The sequence below is a fragment of the Giraffa tippelskirchi genome, chromosome 6, assembly GCF_054371585.1.
Source record: "Giraffa tippelskirchi isolate mGirTip1 chromosome 6, T2T-mGirTip1v1.2.pri, whole genome shotgun sequence".
Taxonomy (NCBI): domain Eukaryota; kingdom Metazoa; phylum Chordata; class Mammalia; order Artiodactyla; family Giraffidae; genus Giraffa; species Giraffa tippelskirchi.
The window spans coordinates 144238123-144261377 of NC_137280.1; the positions used below are offsets into that span (position 1 = coordinate 144238123).

General features: G+C 42.3%; 1 protein-coding gene across 2 annotated transcripts in view; it reads right to left on the bottom strand.

The window, feature by feature from the left end:
• ATP10B (ATPase phospholipid transporting 10B (putative)) overlaps window positions 1-23255 on the bottom strand; it is a 304891-nt gene that overhangs the window by 102888 nt on the left and 178748 nt on the right. The window contains exons 3-5 of one of the 2 annotated variants that reach the window (XM_081500594.1): window positions 22076-22370; window positions 20724-20918; window positions 1339-1543 (exon numbers count right to left, since the gene is read on the bottom strand). In XM_081500594.1, coding sequence (XP_081356720.1) covers window positions 1339-1543; window positions 20724-20918; window positions 22076-22350 — 675 coding nt within the window. In that variant the 5' untranslated portion in view covers window positions 22351-22370. Of the gene's footprint in view, window positions 1-1338; window positions 1544-16543; window positions 16930-20723; window positions 20919-22075; window positions 22371-23255 lie in introns of those variants that run through there. The other variant, XM_081500595.1, reaches the window with a different exon arrangement.

A 23255-nucleotide genomic window follows, 5' to 3' on the forward strand; every position in this document is an offset into this window, starting at 1 on the left:
CAAGTTTGGTTCAGTAACAGTTCAGTCCTCAGAAGCATGCTATAGAGAGGGTACTATTTTTGTGCCCATTTTCCAGATGAGGGAATAAAGGGTGAGACAGTTAATAAATGGTAGGGTTGGGCTTGGAGTTCAGCTCTGCCAGACTCTACAGCCTGCGTTCTTAACCACAAAACAATCATGATTTCTCCATGATGTCCAAGGTATCATACACATAAGCAGGGATTAAATTAAAATGTTGATGATCATTCCCTGTTCTTAAAGAGATTTCAGTACTGTCGTGAAGGTAAGACATACAAAATGGAAAAACAATTCATGATACCTTGCTGCCTTCATGCTGGTGTCAAAGGAGTACTAGAAAAAATTCATAGAGGGAGAAATTGCTGGAGCTGATCTGGGCAGGATGAGTGGGTATCAGATAAGCACAGAAAAGTGAAAGCACAGAAAAGTAGGCTGGTCTCAAGAGTAACTTAGCAGATACTAGACTCTTTGGTTTAGAGCAAAGAGCAGTTTCTTCAACTAAACACAGGGGTCCCCTTTTAAGGACTCTGAGAGTTTCAACAAGTTATTTACTTTCCCAAGCCTCAGTTTCCCCATCTGTGAGAAGGGGATGATATTAATCTCAGAGAGTTGCTGGGAAGATTGTGTGACTGCAGCCTTGAAATTAAAAGACACTTGCTCCTTGGAAGAAAAGTTATGACAAACCTAGGCAGAGTACTAAAAAACAGAGACATCACTTTGCCAACAAACGTGCATATAGTCAAAGCTATGGTTTTTCCAGTAGTCATGTACGGATGTCAGAGTTGGACCATAAAGAAGACTGAGCGCCAAAGAGTTGATGCTGTCTCACCATGGTGCTGAAGAAGACTCTTGAGAGTCCCGTGGACAGCAAGGAGATTAAACCAGTCAATCCTAAAGGAAATCAACCCTGAATATTCATTGTAAGGACTAATGCTGAAGCTCTAGTACTTTGGCCACCTGATGCGAAGTGCTGACTCATTGGAAAAGACCTTGATGCTGGGAAAGATTGAGGGCAGGAGGAGAAGGGGCTGAGAGAGGATGAGATAGTGGGATGGCATCACCAACTCAATGGACATGAATTTGAGCAAACTCTGGGAGATACGAACCCTGGTGTGGACCCTGGCATGCTCTAGACCATGGAGTCAGAAAGAATCAGGCATGAATTAGTGACTGAACAGAAAGAACAACAAAACGCTTGGGAAAGGAGGCATCTACTACCTTCTCCTCTACCCACCAGATTGAATCCAATTTCCAAGTAAAGTTGGCTGACATCTTCCCCTGGCCCTCCAGTTAAAGATCTTATCTTAGAAAGAGCCCTACCTGCTGTGAGAAGCCCTTCACAACCCGCCTCTGTTTGAGGTTGGTCTCTCCATCCAAGTTGGCAGTTTCCAGATGGCAGACCCCACTGGGGTCTGAGGAGAAGAGGAGGAGTATGTCAGCTGGGATGATCTCGTTGCACTGCATCTGGATGAAGTCCCCCACACGCACATCCTTCCAGCACTTCTGCACGTAGCTCTGCTCTTTCCTGGGGTGGAAGAAAGACAGGGGTCAGAGCGTATGTTAAGGTTCTCAGAACATAAATGAGTGAATGGAAAAAGTCCCCCTCCCCGTACCTAATATCCCCCAATCAACCTGTCACAAGACTGCTCTGTATTCTACGTGCCCCAAATGACCACTAGCATCATCTCTAGAAAAGCTAAGCATGATCTATAGTATTCCACTAGTAAAGATCTCTCCTGATGACCATGTGGAGTTTGATTGACTGCTGGCTCGTGACTGGTTGCTGTGCTCAGCCTTTGCCTCCTGGTAGGAGGAAAAACTTTTAAGGAGAAGGTGATCATATATTCATATTAACGTCATATTCTTTATAAACTTCACTTCCTAGAATACCCAGTTATCACTGAAGAAAGCAGGGTCATAAAAGACTGGAGAATGGGACATATTGCTTCTGGTTATAGGTGGAGAGTGGCATTAGAAAGGTGAGAATATAGCTCACCATCTAGGAAGATCTGAAGGGTGCTGAAACAGGGAATTAGGGAGACGGCGCCAGGAACATTGACAGGGTGGGCCCCACACTGATCACGGAGTCAGGGGGCTGAAGAAGTCTGAGAAAATGATGCACTTGCTCTTCCCATCCAGTTCATCAGAGCTTATATAATGACGGGGGCAGCAACAACTGTGAATCTAGCATTTCTACCATGCCAAGCACCGGTATAAATTAATACTTCATTTGCTTGCATAATAATCTACTGAAGAAGATATTATTATACCCATTTCACTAAGAGGGAGTGGAGGGTTTAGAAGAAATTTCCCAAAGTTTTACAAAAACAGAGCTGGACCCTGAGTCTGGGTCCACCTTGACCCCAAACCCAGTTTTCACTGCTGCGCAGGTCTCCTACCTCCTCGAAGACATTCCCCTCTTCGTTCTCCAGTGAAATGGCAGTGTCAGCTATTACAACCCCAGCAAAAAGACTCGTTATTCCCCAAGGCAAAGCATTTCATCTCCAAGAGCCCTCATTTTACAAATTTTTCCTTCTGATTAACCAAATATTGAACTCATTCCGTTCTCCCAGGCAATCTGATTTATTCCATCTTCTACCATTTAAGAAATATTTTGAAGTATTCATCAGGCATGCTCTGAAGCCTTTTGGACTTGCCAAGTCAAATTTAACTTTCTAAGTGCTCTCAATTATTATGGGTGGCATAGTTTCCAGATCTGTCCAGAAGTGAGGGCTCCTTTAAGACTGCTTGGAAATCTCTTTAGATGTGAGATTTGGGACCAAACCTATACTCCAGATGTGGCCTTTTGAATTAGGCCCAGCTGGCCTGCAGATGAACACCTCTGAGCCCAGCCAGGCCTGGAAAGGCAGCTCTCTTTTGCTGTTTTTCTCCACAGATGCTGGGCCCCTCTGGACATGCTGTTGCTTCTGTTTCTGTAGGAATCTGAGCTGCCCTGAGCACGACAAGACCACTCTTCTGCAGACAGAGAGACGTGACTGGAACTTCACTTTTCTCCTCAGACTGAAGATAAAGGTTTGAGGTTTCTCCTTTCTTTGGGGCCCTCTAGAAAACCCTGAGTAAGCCCTCCTAAGACTGCATTTTCCTTGTCATAAAGGATCCATGTGAAGGACTCCCCCCACTTTCCTGAAATAGATGTATATCCTTTGGAAGCCTTTTGGAAGGCCATCCAAGAGAAGATCTGATCAGAGTCTATAAAATAAACAGGGTTTGCAACTAGGGAGCAGTCTTACAACTCTCAAGACCCAGAGAATTCTTCGAAAGTGCCCACAGCGCAGCAGCCACTGGTTAAACTAATCGGTGGGCAATATCGTCCCAATGGAGACCACTTCCCAGTATTTTGAGGGCAGTGCATCTGCAGCATTTCAATAATTCTTTTAATGGAAAAAGTAGGCTTCTAAGCCCTTTTCATTACCTCAGCTTGTTTAATGCTTTCCTGCTTCTCTATGTTATTTTAAAATTTTTTGCCATGAAGAATAGAGATAGTTCTCCCAGATTTGTTTCTCACTGCCATCTCAGAGAAACAGTTACATGCTGATTCAGGAAAACTTTTTTCCTTTAGAGCAGCCTTGGTAACACCTGTTAAATGTCCAAATATAAGGCTACTTAAAGAAATTGGAATGGCAGATACTCTCCATGGGAAAACCTACCTGGTGAAGGAGGGAGGCTTTCTCTATTGTTTTTTTCTTTTTTTCCCCCTTTGTGAGAGGGCACTTAGAAAAAAGATTCTTAAATAATACAGCAAAATTGCTCCAAAGAACAAAGGATTGCCATTCAACTTGTCTATATTCTTCTCCACTTCCCGCCTTTGACTTCTGTCCTTTGGGAATGGCCCACCCCCAAAGGTGACCTCAGCACTCTGCTTGGTACTTGAGATGGGATTTTATGAGAACACCACTGACTCTGAGCAATATTCTCACTGTCAATATTTTCAGAGAATGATGGTTCAGAAGGTTTGCAAAAGCTAGTTGGGAGTGCCATATACATAGACATACCAAAGGCAGGCCAACACACCTCTACCCATCAATATTGAACCTCATTCTTCCTCCTTCTAATAAAGGAATTCACTGTTTATTATTGGAAGAGGAAATGGAAACCCACTCCAGTGTTCTTGCCTGGAAAACCCCATGGACAGAGGAGCCTGGAGAACTACAGTCCATAGAGTCACAGAGAGTCGGACACAACTGAGCATACACGCATTACTTATTATGAGTTGTGAGTTATTAAGAGAGTGGAAGATGGAGGTTATGCAGATGAATTATGAAATGTAAATATCTATATCTATATAGATAATTATGAGGAGTCACTTCTGTGAGTTAGGCTGGAGTGTTGTCTTGTCAATTCCCATGGTGATGACTGGTATCGCAAGATCAATGGAACTACACAAGAAGCTATACATCAGGCTGGTCTCTAACTTCATTCCATCATTCCTTGGATCTCAGGGAGGTCCTGTCCAGTACTGCTGTCCTGGTAACAATCACCTGTCTTTCCTTTAGATGTCATCTTCTCTCCCTTAAGATGACATGCAGTGCTGAAGAACACTCTTAGTCCCTGCTGTAGGCTTACCCTCCCCCAAACAGAGACTGCCCACCTCCAGGTCATGCTGCTCAAACAGAGGCTTATACCCCTGCAGGCATATATCCTGTCCTGTGTCCAGGAGCACAGAAGCTATGGAAGCAACAGATTTTGGGGAGGGTGTTTAAATTTTTGGGGGGGGGGACATAATTTAGTAATTAGCTGGAATAGAATTTGAATCACATTTATATTGATTGACCCAAACAAAGTAATATTATAGAAATGGAGTTAGATTTTATAGGAATTTGGGGATAAGAAAAAGTGACATTGGAGATATTTCCTTCTTGCACTGGGTTATTCTGGGCTGATTTTCTGATCCCCTGGGGACCCACTCTGTCTCCTCAACTGTTAGAAACATAACTGTGGAAAAGACAAGGGTGCACAGCCCTGGGATCCAGCCCCAGGAGGTGCTGAGTGGCTGAGTCTCACTGAGGCAGAAAAGTGGTATGCTTCTGCACTGAGGGACGCCCAGATGTGGCCAGCAGCTGGCTGGGAGCCACCTGCGGGAGTCAGTCCCTGGTTAATCCAGCCCATTTGGAGCAGATGCCCCGGGTGGACACGTCCACACGCTCCTGATCATTTCCCACATGCTCAGTGAGTCCACACCTGGGAACTGATTGCTATTTTAGTTTTGTGGCATGTTCACTGCTGTTTAAAAATAAGACAAATCAACATGGCTGGGGACAAAGACTCCATCTGGCAGATTCTGCCTCAGGGAGAAATTAAGTGGTGCAGTGCTAAATGGCTTTCTGAGAGGAGCTAGGGCTTATTAAGAGGTAAATAAAAAGCATGAGAGGTTTGTAAACAACTAGATCCTGTGGGGAAGCAGGTGAAAGGTGGGGAATGGAGGAGGAGAGGGTGTTTAAGGTCCCATTTCTCAAGTACTATGTGGGTTTGGGGTTCCCCAGGTGGCACTAGTGGTAAAGAACCCACCTGCCACTGCAGGAGATATAAGAGACGTGGGTTCGATCCCTGGGTCAGGAAGATCCCCTGGAGGAGGGCATGACAACCCACTCCAGTATTCATGCCTGGAGAATCCCATGGACAGAAGAGCCTGGTGGGGTTGCAAAGAGTCCGACATGACCGAAGTAACTTAGCATGCACACATATGAAGGTTTTATGTTTTTAGGAACTAGAGTAGAGGAGATTTATCAGGAAGCTTAGTTGTCTGTAAGATTTCCCACCCGGTATCGGATGAGCTGACCTTCTTGTCCTTCAAGAAGCTGGCATGTCAGGCCCCAAAGGGTCCATGTTGTTACCCCAGGGTGAAAGGGGAAGCCAGTGAGAATGAGTGCAGTATAGGGACTAAGAGTGGGCTTGAATCTCAACTTTACCACTACTACCTGAGTGACCTTGGGGAAGTAACTTAATCTTTCAGAGAGTATCTTCAGTTGAAGGTAATACGTGTATTTGCCTCAGATGCTTATTGAAAGGATTAGTGACATGACCCATGTAAGGGACTGAGAGCTCAGTTTTTCACTTAGTAAGGACTCACTAAATACAAGCTGCTTTTATGATGCTGATGACAATGATTGTTAATGTTATGGGGGAGGGCTAACCACCACCGTTGCCCCAGCATTTTCTTCTTCCTACTATTGGGATGCCCACTTTATGTCTGTCATTACATTTCATGAATTGGGTTCAGACACATAATGTGCAAACACATTTAAAGAAACTTCAAAAATCCAAACATTTCCCCCAAGCCCAAAAAAGGCCAAATTCAGCCTAAAGACTCTGGATGCTGGTTACTGGGCAAATTCTCAGAAATATATATCCTTAAAATCAGGGCTTCTCACCAAGTTTTTGAGGATGTTGAAAAACTATGAATAATTCTAAAGTTTATATAAAGAGCCAAAAAAGGCCAACTAGCTTTAAGACTTACTATAAAGCTACAGTAGTCAAGACAGTGCAGTATTGGCCAAAGAACAGACTAATAGATCAATGGAACAGAATAGATAGCCCAGAAATAGATTCACATAATTATAGTCAACTGACCTTTGACAAAGGAGCAAAGGCAATACAACTGAGCAAAGATAATCTTTTCAACAAATGGTGCTGGAACAAGCGGACATTCAAATGACAAAAAAGAATAAAATAGAATCCAGACACAGATCTTATACTCTTCACAAAAATTAACTCAAAATGGATCACAGGCCTAAACGTAAAATGCAGAACTATAAAACTCCAAGAAGCCAACATGGCAGAAAGCCTAGATGACCTTGGGTATGATGATGACTTTCAGGTAAACACCACAGGCACTATTCATGAAAGAAGTAATTGATAAGTGGGATTTCATTAAAATCAAAAATTTCTGTTATATGAAAGATGATGGTAAGAGAATGAGAAGACAAGCCACTATCTGGGACAAAATATGTGTTTTGCAAAAGACACATCTGATAAAGGATTGTTATCCAAAACATACAAGGACTCTTAAGTGTTAGTCACTCAGTCATGTCTGACTCTTTGAGACCCCACGGACTGTAGCCCACCAGGCCCCTCTGCCCATGGGATTCTCCAGGCAATGGTTACTGGAGTGAGTAACCATTCCCTTCTCCAGGGATCAAATCCGGGTCTCCTGCATTGCAGGCAGATTCTTTATCATCTGAGCCACCAGGGAAGCTCTTAAAACTCAACAATAAGAACAAACAACCCAATTAAAAAATGGGCAAAAGACCTAAACAGACGCCTCAACAAAGAAGATATACAGATGTCAAATAGGCATGCAAAGAGCTCCACATCATATTTCATCAAATAAATGTAAATTAAAATGAGATACCATACATCCCTATTTGAATACCCCAAATCCTGAACACTAACAACACAGCATTTTCTTCTTCATGCTATTGGGATGGATGCCCACTTTATGTCTGTTATTACATTTCATGAATTGGGTTCAGACACATAATGTGCAAACATATTTAAAAAAATTTAAAAATCCAAACATGTTCCCCAAGCCCCAAAAGAAGGGCTTTTTCTTTTTTTAACAGGTGAGGAGGCCGAGTAGCAGGCATTCTCATACATTGTTTGTAGGAATGGTACAGCCATTTTCAATGGTACAATGGAACAGCCACTCTGGAAGACAATTTGTTGGTTTCCTAAAAAACTAAGGCCTATGGCACTTAACCTGTACTATCATTTAGCTGCCTACTTTTATTGTATTACTACTGCTATCTCTGTTTCATAGATGAGGAAACTTAGGCCCAGAGAGGATATCCAACTTGTGTAAGGTCACACAGGTACATCTACCCGGACACAGGAATGACAGCTGTGGGGGCTTCCTGGCTCCACGTGGTCTCTTGGTTCTGTTGGAGAGTGAGTGAATACAAAGCAGATGAAGCCTCAGCATCTGGTGACAAAAATGTAACCAAGAACAGGGGTTGAGAACAGGAGCCTCAGTTTTTGGAATTGTGAGCTCCATCATGGCGAGACACAGGCTATAAATTGTCATCTGCTCAGATACAAATCATGCCTGTTGACAGGAGACCAGAGGTTTGGGGACACCGGGATTCTTGTTTTATGATTCTTCCACCCATTGAGTTGGGGGGAGAACCTAATGCATTCAAACCTGATGATAAGCTGAATTGGGCCAAATAGTTTATGGCCCGCTGTGAGTGCAGGGTGAGGCTGTGGGAGTGGGGTGGGCACTTGCAAAACTGATGCTTCAGAGAGGGCGTCTGTTTGGCTGGTGCCAAATGCAGAGCAAAGAGCTGCGCGGTGGATGCAGCGGTCTGCTGGTCTGTCAACTTCAGCCAGTGGCACGTTTAATAGTCATGCCTCAGATGACACTATGTTTCTCTGTTGTGTGCATTTTTCAGATTCTTCCCCCAGACCTATTTTGCTTTGTTATTAGAGCTTGGATTCAAGCTTCATGATAAAGAGTTTGTCTTCTTCCATGCAGTTCAAATCCCTAGCCAATGGTCTGTCTGTCTTACTCCCCTGGGCTTCTCTGATGGCTTAGCTCATAAACAATCTGCCTGAAATGTGAGAGACCTGGGTTTGATCCCTGGGTTGGGAAGATCCCCTGGAGAAGGGAACAGCTACCTACTCCAGTATTCTGGCCTGGAGAATTCTATACAGTCCATGGGGTCGCAATGAGTCAGACACGACTAACTGACTGTAACTTCACTTGGATCAAGCTTATGGTGACTCCTGGCTATCAAGGTTATAGAACTGTCCTTAGTAACATCTTAGCCAACATTTGTTGATGGCTATTGAATGCCAGCCACTATATAAGCATTTTACATGCATTACTTCATTTAACACTTGCAGCAAACCCAGGAAAGTAGCTTTAGGGTGAAGAATTTATGAGTGTATTTTGATGTTAAAGCCTGGTAAAGCCTCAATTCTACCCTGTCCATCATCCCATCACCTTTGGGTTTACCAGAGGGATGGTATATGGAGGAAAATAATAATAGCATGGGGATCAAATAGCTATTAATATTAAGAGCCACACAAATATGATATTCTAATGTAGAATACCATGTGTTAGAAGTTGGGTTGGGAGAATTGGCCTGGGCTCTAGGACAGATGAATCCACCTAAATCCTTTGTATAATCTAAATCTCAGTCTGTGTGTACTCAGAAGTGCTATGGAAAGGGTTTGGGGGAGAGAGGTCCAGGTTCTAGAAGGGTTTCCCAAATTCAGATTTTAAGTCCTGCCACATAAAAGAGAAATGAGAGAACAGAACACAGGTTCTGCTTTTAAAACATGGTTACCCTGCCCAATGGAAAACGTGATTCAGTGAATGCCCGTGACCTACGCCAATAAAACAGGCAATTCCTCAGTTGTATGGGTGGAGAATGTAGCAAGGAAAATGAAGGCTCAGGTTGGACCTGGCTTTGAAAAAATTAGAGTTGAAGTGACTGGAAATAAAAATAATAATAATAATGTAGTGCTAATTATAGTGCAGACACTGAGTTAACAGTTTATAAGGATTATTTCATTCAATCCACAGGACCCTGGGAGACAGGTGCTAATACTGGTCCCATTTTACAGAAGATGAAATGCAGGCTGCAGGAATCAAGTGACTACAAATGTTCATGCATTTAGGAAGTGGCAGTTCTGAAACAAGCCCAGGTATGACACTGAAGTCCTTGACTCCAAACATCCAGTAAGACGTCACATTTTAAACATCCTCGTTGAGACCACTTTATGCACTCTCCTCTGGCACTGCACTGTCTAGTTATTTCTAGAGCTCTGTTACTTTCAAGCTCTCTCATATGTCATCTTTTCACAAAATTTACCGTAGAGGGACTATGATCACTGGAGATGAGATAAATGCGGCCACAACTGCCTAAGTGGCTTCATTTAGGTCATGGAGTTAATAGTGACAGACCCAGGATCAGGATCTCTGGTCTCCTCGCTCTCTGGGTTTCCAGGGGGCTCTGGCATGGAAGGAAACTGACATACAAATAAAACCAGGTTGCAAGCCAGGCATCTGCCTTCTCCAGCAGAGCTCGCCATGTCTGGGAGCCCTCACGACCATGCTGTCAGGAGACTGGCCACAATCCTGTAGCATTGGGAATTCTTTTTATGTTATAGCAGCCAACTGACTTACAGAAAAAGAGCATCTCCAAGTTTTGTTAAAAAGTCAGAATTTAAAAGTTTCCAGGGAATTCTTTGGCAGTCCAGTGGTTAAGACTCAGCTTTCACTGCTCAGGGCCTAGGTTTGATCTCTGGTCAGGAAATTAAGATCCTGAAAGCTGCACAGCGTGGCCAGTTCAGCTCAATCACTCAGTCGTGTCTGACTCTTTGCGACCCCGTGGACTGCAGCATGCCAGGCTTCCCTGTCCATCACCAACTCACGGAGCTTGCTCGAATGTGGCCAGTAAAATGAAATAAAACTTTCTAATGGAACCATTTCTCACCTAAGCTCCTGACATCTCTTGATCCTGGTCTTTTGGTACCAGAATAAGTCACACGTACAACCTTTGGGTGACACGTCAGGCTGTGAGCTGATGTGTTTTCTCTGCCTGTTTGAAAGCTGCTCATCCTTCAGTGGGAGAAGGCAATGGCACCCCACTCCAGTACTCTTGCCTGGAAAATCCCATGGACGGAGGAGCCTGGTAGGCTACAGTCCATGGGGTCGCTAAGAGTCGGACATGACTGAGCGACTTCACTTTCACTTTTCACTCTCATGCATTGGAGAAGGAAATGGCAACCCACTCCAGTATTCTCGCCTGGAGAATCCTAGGGACGGCGGAGCCTGGTGAGCTGCCGTCTATGGGGTCGCACAGAGTCGGACACGACTGAAGCGACTTAGCATAGCATAGCATCCTTCAGTGACCTCCTGAAATGTCACCTCTTCAGGGAAGGCTTCCCTTGGCTGGCTCTGATGTTTTTGGCAGGCAGATGCATCACTGCAGCCCATGCATGACTGTGACCCTCTATCCACAGGCAGGAGACACTAGTTGTTTATCAGTTCCTCATGATCTATGGACCGAGAGCACTTTGAGGGCTCAAAGGGTCTTCCATGTTCACGCACATGCATTTGGTCCCTACTTGAGACCTGCTGAACAGATGAATGAGTGTGTGCTCGGCAGCTGAAACACTGAAAGGCTTTTACTGCATTACAATATGGTGACAAAAACCTTCACGGATTTTTTTTGCTTCCCGCTTCTGCTTCCTTATTGCCTGTTTTCTGAATACCAATAAAAAAGGTATTAAGCTCGATGGAAAATTACAAATCTCTTGCTGGGTATGGTTTCTAGATTCATTAAATTGAGCCCTGGGAGAAACTAAGCTAATACAATTCTGAAGCTAATCTCTCCTTGAAGTCATTCCATAAATCTGATTAATGGGTCACCTTAAGACCACAAGCACAGTGGCTATATTAAAAGAAAATGCTCTAACAGGATTGTAATTCTGTTAACAATGATTGTGCTGTTTGCAAAAAGATTTTCTCACAGTATAAATAAGTCTAGGCTGGATGATGCATGGGATTAGAGGGAGCAAAATACTAAAGGTCCTAGTATTCAACTGCACAAAAATGAAGACATTTGACTTCAGTTTCTGAAATGTGTGAATCGGAGACAAAATAGATAGAACTAGTACTTGAGATATAAGCTTTTATAGTGCTTCTCAGGAAAAAAAAAATGTCCTCTCAGATCTTGTATTCTTTGCCTGAAATTCTGCCATATATCTTTGAATGGTAGAAGTGAATGCTCCTCACCATCAGATAAGATAATAACTAACACTTATCTAACATTTTCTGGCTTGCTATTCTGGGGTCTTTCATAGAATTAATCTGCTTCAGGATTGGAGGAACTTTAGGGATTTATATTACAGAATGTTCCAAAGTGTTTCTGTTCCTGTTAATATGTGGAAAATAATTCACAAGGACTTGAAGCTCAGAAATATTTTAAGGTGACGGTATTGAGGACATGGAGGCGGTCTCTCCAACATCTGCTCCTCTTTCTCTCGGAAATAACTCATGTTTTCATTAGGATTTTTCACCTTCCCTGGGAAGCCCACATGTTTTCAAGGAGGTGAACCTTCTTCCTGGGCTCTGTGACTCAGGTATAACCTAATTAGAATAATCTCAGCTCCTGCTCACAAGGATTGGTTAAGGGATGGGCATATGACCCACTGGGGTTACTAAGAGGTGAAGAAGACCTGGGGTGTAAACTTACTGAACCTTCTGAGAATGCCTCCAAAAGTCCTTTTGTTTCTCCCTTTGTGGATTATTTTATGTAGATGTGAGGGCTGGAGCTGCTGCAGTCATCTCATTACCGTGAGGGAAATCTGCTTGAGGGTAAAGATGACACAGAGGGGGACCAAATGAAAAGGACAGCTAAGTGCTGCAGCTAGTACACCACTGATTGACTGAACTATGCCTGATCACCTGCCCACCTCTGGATATTTGTAGCGACTGAAGAAACAAAATCTCTTCATTGTTTAAAATGGTTTGAGTTGAGGTTTCCACTTCTTGCAGTAAAGAGTATCTAAACTGACACAACAGTTCAATAAAGTCGGATAGTTCCTTACTGAAGGTTCTCCCAGAATCTTTATTATTAATGTTCATTTGTTTGGCTCAAGAGATTTATAAAGTAATTACTATTTCCCAGATTTAATTGGCTGTGGGTTCTGTTCTTTCAAAGTTCATCCCACAGGACAAGATCTAGTCTGACTCCCAGGTTTTACAAGAGTAGAAGCTGAGACCCAGAGATTTCAAGGACTTTTCTAAGCTACCACTAGTAGTTAGATAGAGATCTGGGCCTTGAGTATAGGCCTTCTGACACCAAGGCCTGCATTCTTGCTTCAAGTTCATACCACCTCTCTACAGAGATGTTCCCTCACTGAAGATAAATCTCAAAAGGAGAATCTAATTATTCTTCTGCAGCGATTCTAACTTCCTATGATATTTATAAAGCAAAAGTTACAAATTAGGTGGCTCAAAGGCAAAGTAAGAATTTTAGGTCAAATAAAATAGATCTGTAGTGTTTGGAAAAAAATGTATCAGTTGTCAACACTGAAAAATCAGGTCATTTCAGGACTTGCCTGGAGGCACAGTGGATAAGAATCCACCTGCCAGTGCAGGGGACACAGGTTCAGTCCCTGGTCAGGGAAGATTCCACATGCCAAGGAGCAACTAAGTCTGAAGCTTGTATGCTCTAGGGCTCACGAGCCACAAATACTGAACCTGTGCGTCACAACTACCAGAGCCCACATGCTCTAGGGCCCAGAGCCACTACTACTGAGCCTGTGGGCTGCAACTACTGAAGCCTGAGCCCCTAGACCCTGTGCTTTGCAACAGGAGAAGCCACCACAATGAGAAGCCCACACATCAAAATGAGAGTAGTCCCTGCTTGGTACAACTAGAAAAAGCCTATGGAAAGCAACAAAGACTTAGCACAAAGCAACAAAGCCACAGGACAGCCCCCATTCAAAAAAAAAAAAAAAAATCAGGTTATTTCAAATAAAACTATTGATTTCTAGCTCCCCTAATAAAATTCAGACAATGTGGCAACATTAGGCCTGCTTTTCCACATGGTGACCAGCTGGAGCTCAGTGGCCAGTTCTGTCTCTGAGGATGAATGCATGCCCCTGTCTCTCGGGTTGCCACAGGTCCCACCACTCCCTATTGTCTCCTCGCATTGATGTCAAGTGTCAGTTTCCATCAATAAGTACGTCAATAATATTGCTTTCCTTTCTATACCCAGTCTATTTCATTCAATCACTAGCCTGGTTCTTATAGTCAATTACTTCATAATACTGGAAAAATTAAATTTCCTAAATTGAAATACTATAAAATCTTTCCAAGATTTTACAAGTTTGGAACAACATCGAGTTAATCAAAGATGAACAGGTTTGTTGTAATCTTTTCTTAGTCTTTCATGAACCATGGGTCTAGGAGGGCCAGTGTATATTTCTCTGTTCATGAATTTTTTTTTTTGCAGAGACCATCTCTTGTCACTGTCATTCCACTGAACACACTTTGGGAAATACTACCACAAAACCCCCTTACATAAACAATAAGAACCTACTATATAACAGAGGTAACTATACTCAACATCCTGTAATAATCTATAAATGGAAAAGAATTTGAAAAAGAATATAAAGATATATATAACTGAATCACTTTGCTGTACACTTGAAACTAACACATTGTAAATTAACTACAGTTCAGTTGAAAAAAATAAGAATTTGTATTTATATTATCAATAAGCAAAAAGTCTTCCCAAGTACATATAGCATGATATAAGCATTCCCAAAGTAATTTTTAAGTCCTGACAGCTATGACAATCAAGTACTGAAATAAATTGAACTTAGATTCTGGGTTTCAAATACTCTCTCGGTTAAACTATGATTTACCAAAATAATGAAGAATGATCAAACCCATTATTATTACTAAACAATGATGTGGAACAATTTTGAGAAGATATCTCTGAAATTATATTATTAATAAAAAAATAAATAAAATGATATATGTTTAAAAAAAAGGAAAATCTTTATGTCCCTCTCTACCAGTGGCCTGGGAATAAAAGTCTTTTTCTCTGGATTGTCATCACCTCCATTTGTTACTGTTCTCCTGGAAGTTATTTTGAGAGCAGAATGACAACAGCCTGGCCTGTATCAGACCAGCACCCAGGTCAGTCTGATTGACACTGAAATTACCCCAGAACAGGCCCATTTTTATGGGATGCTCAGAACAGAGCAGGGAGAGCAGGACCAAGCTGACTGAGGTCCACATGTGTCCCTGCTTCACAGGAACCAGCTTCACAGGGCATCTTCTATGGGAAGAACAACAAAGGAGAAAGACAGAAAAAAAAAAAAAAGCACAAAACCAAAGATAATGGGGGTGGTGGTGGTGGATCGGTGACAAGACAGAAACAATGCTTTCTTTAAAAAAGCAGTCTCTTTGGGAAAAGTGACACACTCCAAGAGCTATTTTTTCTCTCTTAATAATTTCCTTATTCAAAGATGAGGAACAACTCAATCTCAACTCTAGGTATTCAGTGTGCTAATCACATTCAACATTTAGATCTAGCCAGGAAAAAAAAAAAAAATCAAGGCTTCAGGTTAATATTTTTAGGTATGCAATTGTGGCCCTGCGGGCACAGGGAGCAGAAGCTCATCTTTTGCTGAGGGGAGGGTATGGAGGTTCTCTTAGGGGTGCCCAAGGGACAGCCGAGTCCCTTGCATTACATGATCTCCAGAGAAGCTTCCCCAGGCTACAACTTTCTGAGTGGAGTCTGGCTCTTAAACTCTCTCATCAGTCAGCTCTAAGTCGATAAGTTACATGTTTTTCCCCAGGGAAGAGGGCTTCTTAGAAAGCAGCAGCCCCTGAACAGCGGTGAGGCACACCCTGGAGCAAGCTCCTTTCATCCCAAGAGGGACCAGAGTGACAGCACCAACTTCTGCTGAACTGGGATCCATGGTATCAGAGGGAACAAGTCAGAGCGATGGTGCTTCTCAAGAGAGATGGACTTTTTTCTTACTTGGCAGGAAGTCAAGCCCTCACCTGCTGCAATTGACTGACTCATCTAAGGCATCTCATTGCCAGACCAGAAAGCACTCTTTGTCACTGAAATCTCACTGCAAGCCCAGACTCCATTCCCTTGCTTCTTTCTGGGCTACAGGAATTGTCATAAAGTTGAGATAGGCGATAACTCGACTATCTTCCCTTACTGATTGGGAGCATGTCCTTTTCCCAACAACCCAGTCTGGTTATTGACTCGGTGGAGTATTTCTAAAACAACAGCATATATAAAATTATGTTTTATAGCATGGCAAAACAAGTGGTGAGCCGTTTTTGTTTGGGTTGGGACACTGGAAAGAGAGCTTAAGGGCAGTCTTGATGAAGCTAATATGAGTTTTACATTCTAAAAATAAAGCCACGACAGCTTGTATACTATCATACAACAGAAGCAGTGCTAAGTACTTTCCAAGGATTATTACACTCAACTCTCACGACCACCTCAGGAAGTGTTCCAATTTTACAGATGACAAAATGAGTCTCAGAGGGGCTAGGTCACTTGCCTAAGTTCACACAGAGTTAATGACTGATGGAGACAGAGTTCAAAGTGGGAAGTGTGTCTGGGGCTGATTCTCTAATACAGTGCCTAATACTCCCCTGAAAAACAGTGATACAACTTTTCCCTGAGGGTCTCTAAACATGCTCCAACATGCTCATGGCCACACTCAACCAAAATGAATGTGAATTTATGCAAGACTTTTAAACATCTAAGACATTTTACACAGCAAAGGAAATATCACATACATAAAGATCTCCTAATTTTAATAAATGATGGACTCAAACCTCAATTTCTTTTGTTTTCTTCTTTACCCCATTGTGGAAAATCAAACAGCTTCACTATGATAAAATAATGCTATCTCCCTACCCCATCCTTTCATAAACAGCTGCTGCGGTGGCAGCAGCCACAGAAAGATCAGAGCTGGGGTCAAGACTTCCCCAGGCGTTTGGCTTTACCTGCTATAGACGAGGCACTCTTGGCTATTGATCACTTTATCGGATTTGTACCTCCGGAGGTCTTCCCAAGCATCCTTGATGGCAGTGACCGCCAGGATGACACAGATTGGTATCACGCTCACCTCGGGCTGGAATGCATTGAGCACAGGGATAAAATTCAGAACCACAATGCCCACAAAATAGAAGTTGGCAAACCGGTGCAGCTGCTCGAAGATGTTCTTGGGTATAAAGGACAACACAGTGTACTTGCTGGTCTTGATTTGATTCCCACGATAATGTCTGTTGGGGTTCTCTTTGTGGGCCCATCCTTCAAACAGCAGGTTGGAAACCACCACTCGTTTCTTGTCTTCTTTCCTTTTCCGCCTTTTCTTGCCTTCCTTTCTCATCTCTACTCAATCCTGTCTCTAATTCTCAAAGCAGGACACTCAAGTTCCCCATAAAAGAGATTCTTTTCTGATCATTTCCATTGTTCAGCTGCCAGCAAGTGATGACATCTTTGACTTGCCTTCTTGGCTGAAAATTTCTCTCTGCTTTCAAAAGGAAAACTAAAAATAAAAAGCCGGTATATAAACACTAAGGGAAAAGGATGATAAGGAAAGAGCTTGCAGAGAACAGGTGTGTATCCACTGGGTCACTTCCTTCTACTTGTTGAGACTCCACCTGTTGGAATGCAGACGTCATTCACAGGTAGCTTCCTTTTCCACCCCAGGCAACCCAGAACAGGTGTGCCAACTCTGGGTCCTAAAACCTACCTGGTTAAGTTCTAAAGGCAAGGATTTACAGCCAAGAGCCACAGATGGTCGAAAAATGGTATACACCAAAACCTGACAAAGATGCCACAAAAAAAGAAAACTACAGGCCAATATCACTGATGAGCATAGATGCAAAAATCTTTAACAAAATCCTAGCAAACAGAATCCAACAACATATTAAAAAGATCATACATCATGACCAAGTGGGCTTTATCCCAGGGATGCAAGGATTCTTCAATATCTGCAAATCAATCAATGTAATACACCACATTAACAAATTGAAAAACAAAAACCATATGATTTATCATAGATGCAGAGAAAGCCTTTGACAAAATTCAACATCCATTTATGATAAAAACCCTCCAGAAAGCAGGAATAGAAGGAACATACCTCAGCATAATAAAAGCTATATATGACAAACCCACAGCAAACATTATCCTAAATGGTGAAAAACTGAAAGCATTTCCCCTAAAATCAGGAACAAGACAAGAGTGCCCACTCTCACCACTACTATTCAACATAGTTTTGGAAGTTTTGGCCACAGCAATCAGAGCAGAAAAAGAAACAAAAGGAATCCAGGTTGGAAAAGAAGAAGTAAAACTCTCACTGTTTGCAGATGACATGATCGTCTACATAGAAAACCCTAAAGACTCCACCAGACAATTACTAGAGCTAATCAATGAATATAGTAAAGTTTCAGGATATAAAATCAACACACAGAAATCCCTTGCATTCCTATACACTAACAATGAAAAAACAGAAAGAGAAATTAAGGAAACATTTCCATTCACCATCGCAATGAAAATAAAATACTTAGGAATATATCTACCTAAAGAAACAAAAGACCTATAGATAGAAAACTATAAAACACTGGTGAAAGAATTCAAAGAGGACACAAATAGATGGAGAAATACATCGTGTTCATGGATTGGAAGAATCAATATAGTGAAAATGAGTATACTACCCAAAGCAATCTATAGATTCAATGCAATCCCTATCAAGCTACCAACGGTATTTTTCAGAGAACTAGAAGAAATAATTTCACAATTTGTATGGAAATACAAAAAACCTCGAATAGCCAAAGCAAACTTGAGAAAGAAGAATGGAACTGGAGGAATCAACCTGCCTGACTTCAGGCTCTACTACAAAGCCACAGTCATCAAGACAGTATGGTACTGGCACAAAGATAGAAATGTAGATCAATGGAACAAAATAGAAAGCCCAGAGATACATCCACGCACCGATGGACACCTTATCTTTGACAAAGGAGACAAGAATATACAATGGAGAAAAGACAATCTCTTTAATAAGTGGTGCCGGGAAAACTGGTCAACCACTTGTAAAAGAATGAAACTAGAACACTTTCTAACACCATACACAAAAATACACTCAAAATGGATTAAAGATCTAAATGTAAGACTAGAAACTATAAAACTCCTAATGAAAACATAGGCAAAACACCCTCTGACATAAACCACAGCAGGATCCTCTATGACCCACCTCCCAGAATATTGGAAATGAAAGCAAAAATAAACAAATGGGACCTAATTAAAATTTAAAGCTTCTGCACAACAAAGGAAACTATAAGCAAGGTGAAAAGACAGCCTTCGGAATGGGAGAAAATAATAGCAAATGAAGCAATGGACAAAGAATTAATCTCAAAAATATATAAGCAACTCCTGCAGCTCAATTCCAGAAAAATAAACGACTCAGTCAAAAAGAGGGCCAGAGAACTAAACAGACACTTCTCCAAAGAAGACATACACATGGCTAAGAAACACATGAAAAGATGCTCAACATCACTCATTATCAGAGAAATGCAAATCAAAACCACAATGAGGTACCATTTCACGCCAGTCAGAATGGTTGCTATCCACAAGTCTACAAGCAATAAATGCTGAAGAGGGTGTGGAGAAAAGGGAACCCTCTTACACTGTTGGTGGGAATGCAAACTAGTACAGCCACTATGGAGAACTGTGTGGAGATTCCTCAAAAAACTGGAAATAGAACTGCCATATGACCCAGCAATCCCACTGCTGGGCATACACACCGAGGAAACCAGAATTGAAAGAGACACATGTACCCCAATGTTCATCGCAGCACTGTTTATAATAGCCAGGATATGGAAGCAGCCTAGATGCCCATCAACAGACGAATGAATAAGAAAGCTGTGGTACATATACACAATGGAATATTACTCAGCCATTAAAAAGAACACATTCGAATCAGTTCTAATGAGGTGGATGAAACTGGAGCCTATTATACAGAGTGAAGTAACAGAGAAAGAAAAACACCAATACAGTATACTAATGCATATATATGGAATTTAGTAAATTGGTAAAGATAACCCCGTATGCGAGACAGCAAAAAATACACGGATGTATAGAACAGTATTTTGGACTCTATGGGAGAGGGCGAGGGTGGGATGATATGGGAGAATGGCACTGAAGCATGTAAATTATCATATGTGAAACAAATCGCCAGTCCAGGTTCGATGCATGATACAGGGTGCTTGGGGCTGGTGCACTGGGATGACCCAGAGGGATGGGTTGGGGAGGAAGGTGGGAGGGGGGTTCTGGAAGGGGAACACATGTACACCCATGGCGGATTAATGTCAAGGTATGGCAAAACCAATACAATATTGTAAAGTAAAAAAATAGATAAATAAAAATAAATAAATAAATAAAAATGGTATACATTTTCTGGTTTGGGAGACATTGCCCTTGAGTCTTCAAAGAGCTGTTCCTGATGTTGGTCTCCTGAGATGATTCAGTCAATTTCAGAGTTTAATTCTTAAAGAAAAAAAAACTATCTATTTCTCTGTCTACTATTTGACTGTGCCAGGTCTTAGTTGGGGCACTCGAGATCTTCATATAACACGTGAGACTTTCAGATGTGGCATGTAAGATCTTCAGTTGCAGAATGTGGGATGTACTTCCCTGACCAGGGATTGAACCTGGGTCCTTTGCATTGGGAGCATGGCGTCTTAGCCTCTGGCCCACAATGGAAATCCCTAGAGTTTAAGTCCTGAGCTTTCTATCCTCCTAATAATGTAACATCCTAGGTTTAATAATACAGTGTTTACATGAGTTAAATTAAGGTTTCTAAATCTTAGCACTAATGACATTTTGGGCAGGATTATAATCTTTGTTGTGGGAAGTTTTCCAGTATATTGTAAAATGTTTAGCATCATCCTTGGTTTTTACCCACTAGATGCCAGTAGGACCTTGCTTCCCAATATGGCAACCAAAAATGTCTCCAAAACAGTTCGGAAGTTCCTTGCATGGGAAAATTGCCCTGGTTGAGTATCACTGAATTAAGTGAATTGCAAAAAATGAATGTGAGAAGAGAGACCAACTTTTTGAGGATGCTGATAAGTTTACACAATCTATTTGCCACAGAGAAAACAGAGGAATACTTGCCCTTACCTTTCGTATATATGGATGCTGGAGCAGTTTATCTGTCTGTCAAAGCGGTATCTCCTTAAGTCCTCCATGCCATCCTTGACCATGATGATAAACAGGACGATGGCCAATGGTAACATGGTGATTTCCCTGTGGAAGACTTCCAAGGTGGGCATCCAGTTCAGAATCACCAGGAACAGGAAATAGAGGTTAGCCCATCTGGAGGGAGCAAGAAAGGTGTAGGTGAAAACTATGGAGAAGAAAAATGTAGTCGATACACTATTTCTTCCCTACTACTAGCTTTTACTAACTAATATGACATGCTCTTTCAGCGTCACCTTGAACATCACGGTAAGGGCTTTGAAGTCAGATCCATCTAAAATGGAGATAGTACTACCTACTTTAAAGGTTTCCTATACATATTACATGGAGTGATATTTATTATGTATGAACTAGAGGGTTCCACAGTATGGTAGTTGCTAGATAAATGGTAGATGCTAATAATTACAAATTTTAGGATAATGTCTGGATGCATACTTTGCTTTATAATTAAAATGTAATTTTGCCTATATTATCTCAAAACAATGACTTGCAAGTTTTAAGCTTTCCAAGGTACATCTTGCTCCCTCTTGCCACAGCGCCTTCACACATAAAGGTCTGTCTGAAACAACATTCTTCTGGCTCCCTTTCCTAACTCCTATCTGCCTCTTTCCACCTAGTTAATGCATTCTTTTCTTTCAGGTTAGACTTCCACTGTCCCTTCCTCCTGGAAGTCTTCCTTGACTTTCCTAACTAGGCATGATTTCTCTTGTTTTCATACTAATAGCAACACGTACCTCTCCTTGGAAGTACCTATCTGAATTATAGCTTACACCAATTCATATAACTTCTGCGCTTCCCAGGTGGCGCTAGTGGTAAAGAACCTGACTGCCAATACAGGAGACATAAGAGACATGGGTTCAATCCCTTTGGGTTGGGAAGATCCACTAGGGTAGGAAATGGCAACCCACTCCAGTACTCTTGCCTGGAGAATCCCACGGATAGAGGAGCCTGGTGGGCTACAGTCCAAGGGTCACAAAGAGACAGGAAGTGACTCAGCATGCATATAATTCCTAAAATTAACATCTGGTTTCCTTCATTAGCCAACATAGTCAGGACAATGCGTCTTTTTTTTTTTTTTTTCTCCCTCATATATCTCTAATACACAACACAAGACCTAACACCGAGTAGAATCTGAATGAGCAAATGAATGAGCTTCCAAGGTACATGCATTTGGATACTAAAGGAAAGGTAGACCAGAAAGCAGCATTTCTGAGTTCATCCGAGTGGCAAATGCGTGGTTAAAGTACACAGTGCTCAGCCAGGTGGTCGTGTACCTGTGAAACTGCTCCAGGAGATTCTGGGGCAGGAAGGTGAAGAGGGTGTACTTGGTTGTGCAGATTCTGTTGCTGGAGTATCGCTTGGAGAACTTGGCCCAGTACTGGTGGAACACGTTATTGTTGGGGAACACGACCCGCTGCTGCGCCAGGCTGCAGCTCCGCGTCTCCTTCTCTGGGAGCAGCAGCGGTGTGGCTTCTGATGGAGACTGGGGGAAGCTGTCTCTGACTCGCCGCTGCCACCTGTGCCAAGATGAGTCCACTGAGAGGGCCATGTCTGGGAGCAAGCTCCGGCCTGGAAAAGGACACAGGAGGTTACCGTGGTCGGGAGAAACATGTATTGTATCAACTTAAGACGTGGCTATGGTTAAGAGAAACAGGTGGGATATTGGCCCATCCACGTGTCCATCCAAAACCATCCAAGGTAGGCTGTGGAACATGAGGTGAGAAAGATAGGTTTAATCCCTCTAATCCTTATATGATAGAGTGAGCGACATTAAGCAAACAATCACATAAAGAGTGACTTCCCTCGTGGTCCAGTGGTTAAGAATCCACCTGTCAATGCAGGGGACACAGGTTCGATCCCTTGTCCAGGAAGATTCCACATGCTGGGGACAGCTAAGTCTATGCCCCACAACTACTCAGCCTGTACTTGCAACAAGGAAAGCCACTGCAGTGATAAGCCTGCATACCGCAACTAGAGAGGAGCCCCTGCTTGCTACAGCTAGAGAAAGCTGGTGAGCAGTAACTAAGACCCATCACAGCCAAATAAAAAAATAATTTAAAAAATCACATAAATAAAAGTACTATGAAAGCACTTAAGCTGGTGAGTGGTATGGGGAGGCTGTGGATGACCTCACTGGGGCAAAAGTATAGCCAGGAGGGCTGCGGCCCCAGGGATCAGAATTATAGCTCTGATTCATCCCTGACTCCAAACTGTCCCTTCACCTCTCTGGTGTTTGGTTTCCTCACCAGAATATGAGGAGATCTAGTCTTACTCAACTTTTTTCACAAGCTTTTGGTGAGGAACAAATTGGACAGTATATGAAGTAAGTGGAGATATGTCTTAAGGAGAAAGATATTTATTCTTTAGGTTTTCTCTCTCTCTAAATTTTTGATACTAATGATATTTCAGAGAAGCTCATCTGTGGTCAGAACCTCATGTGAGAGTAATTGGTGA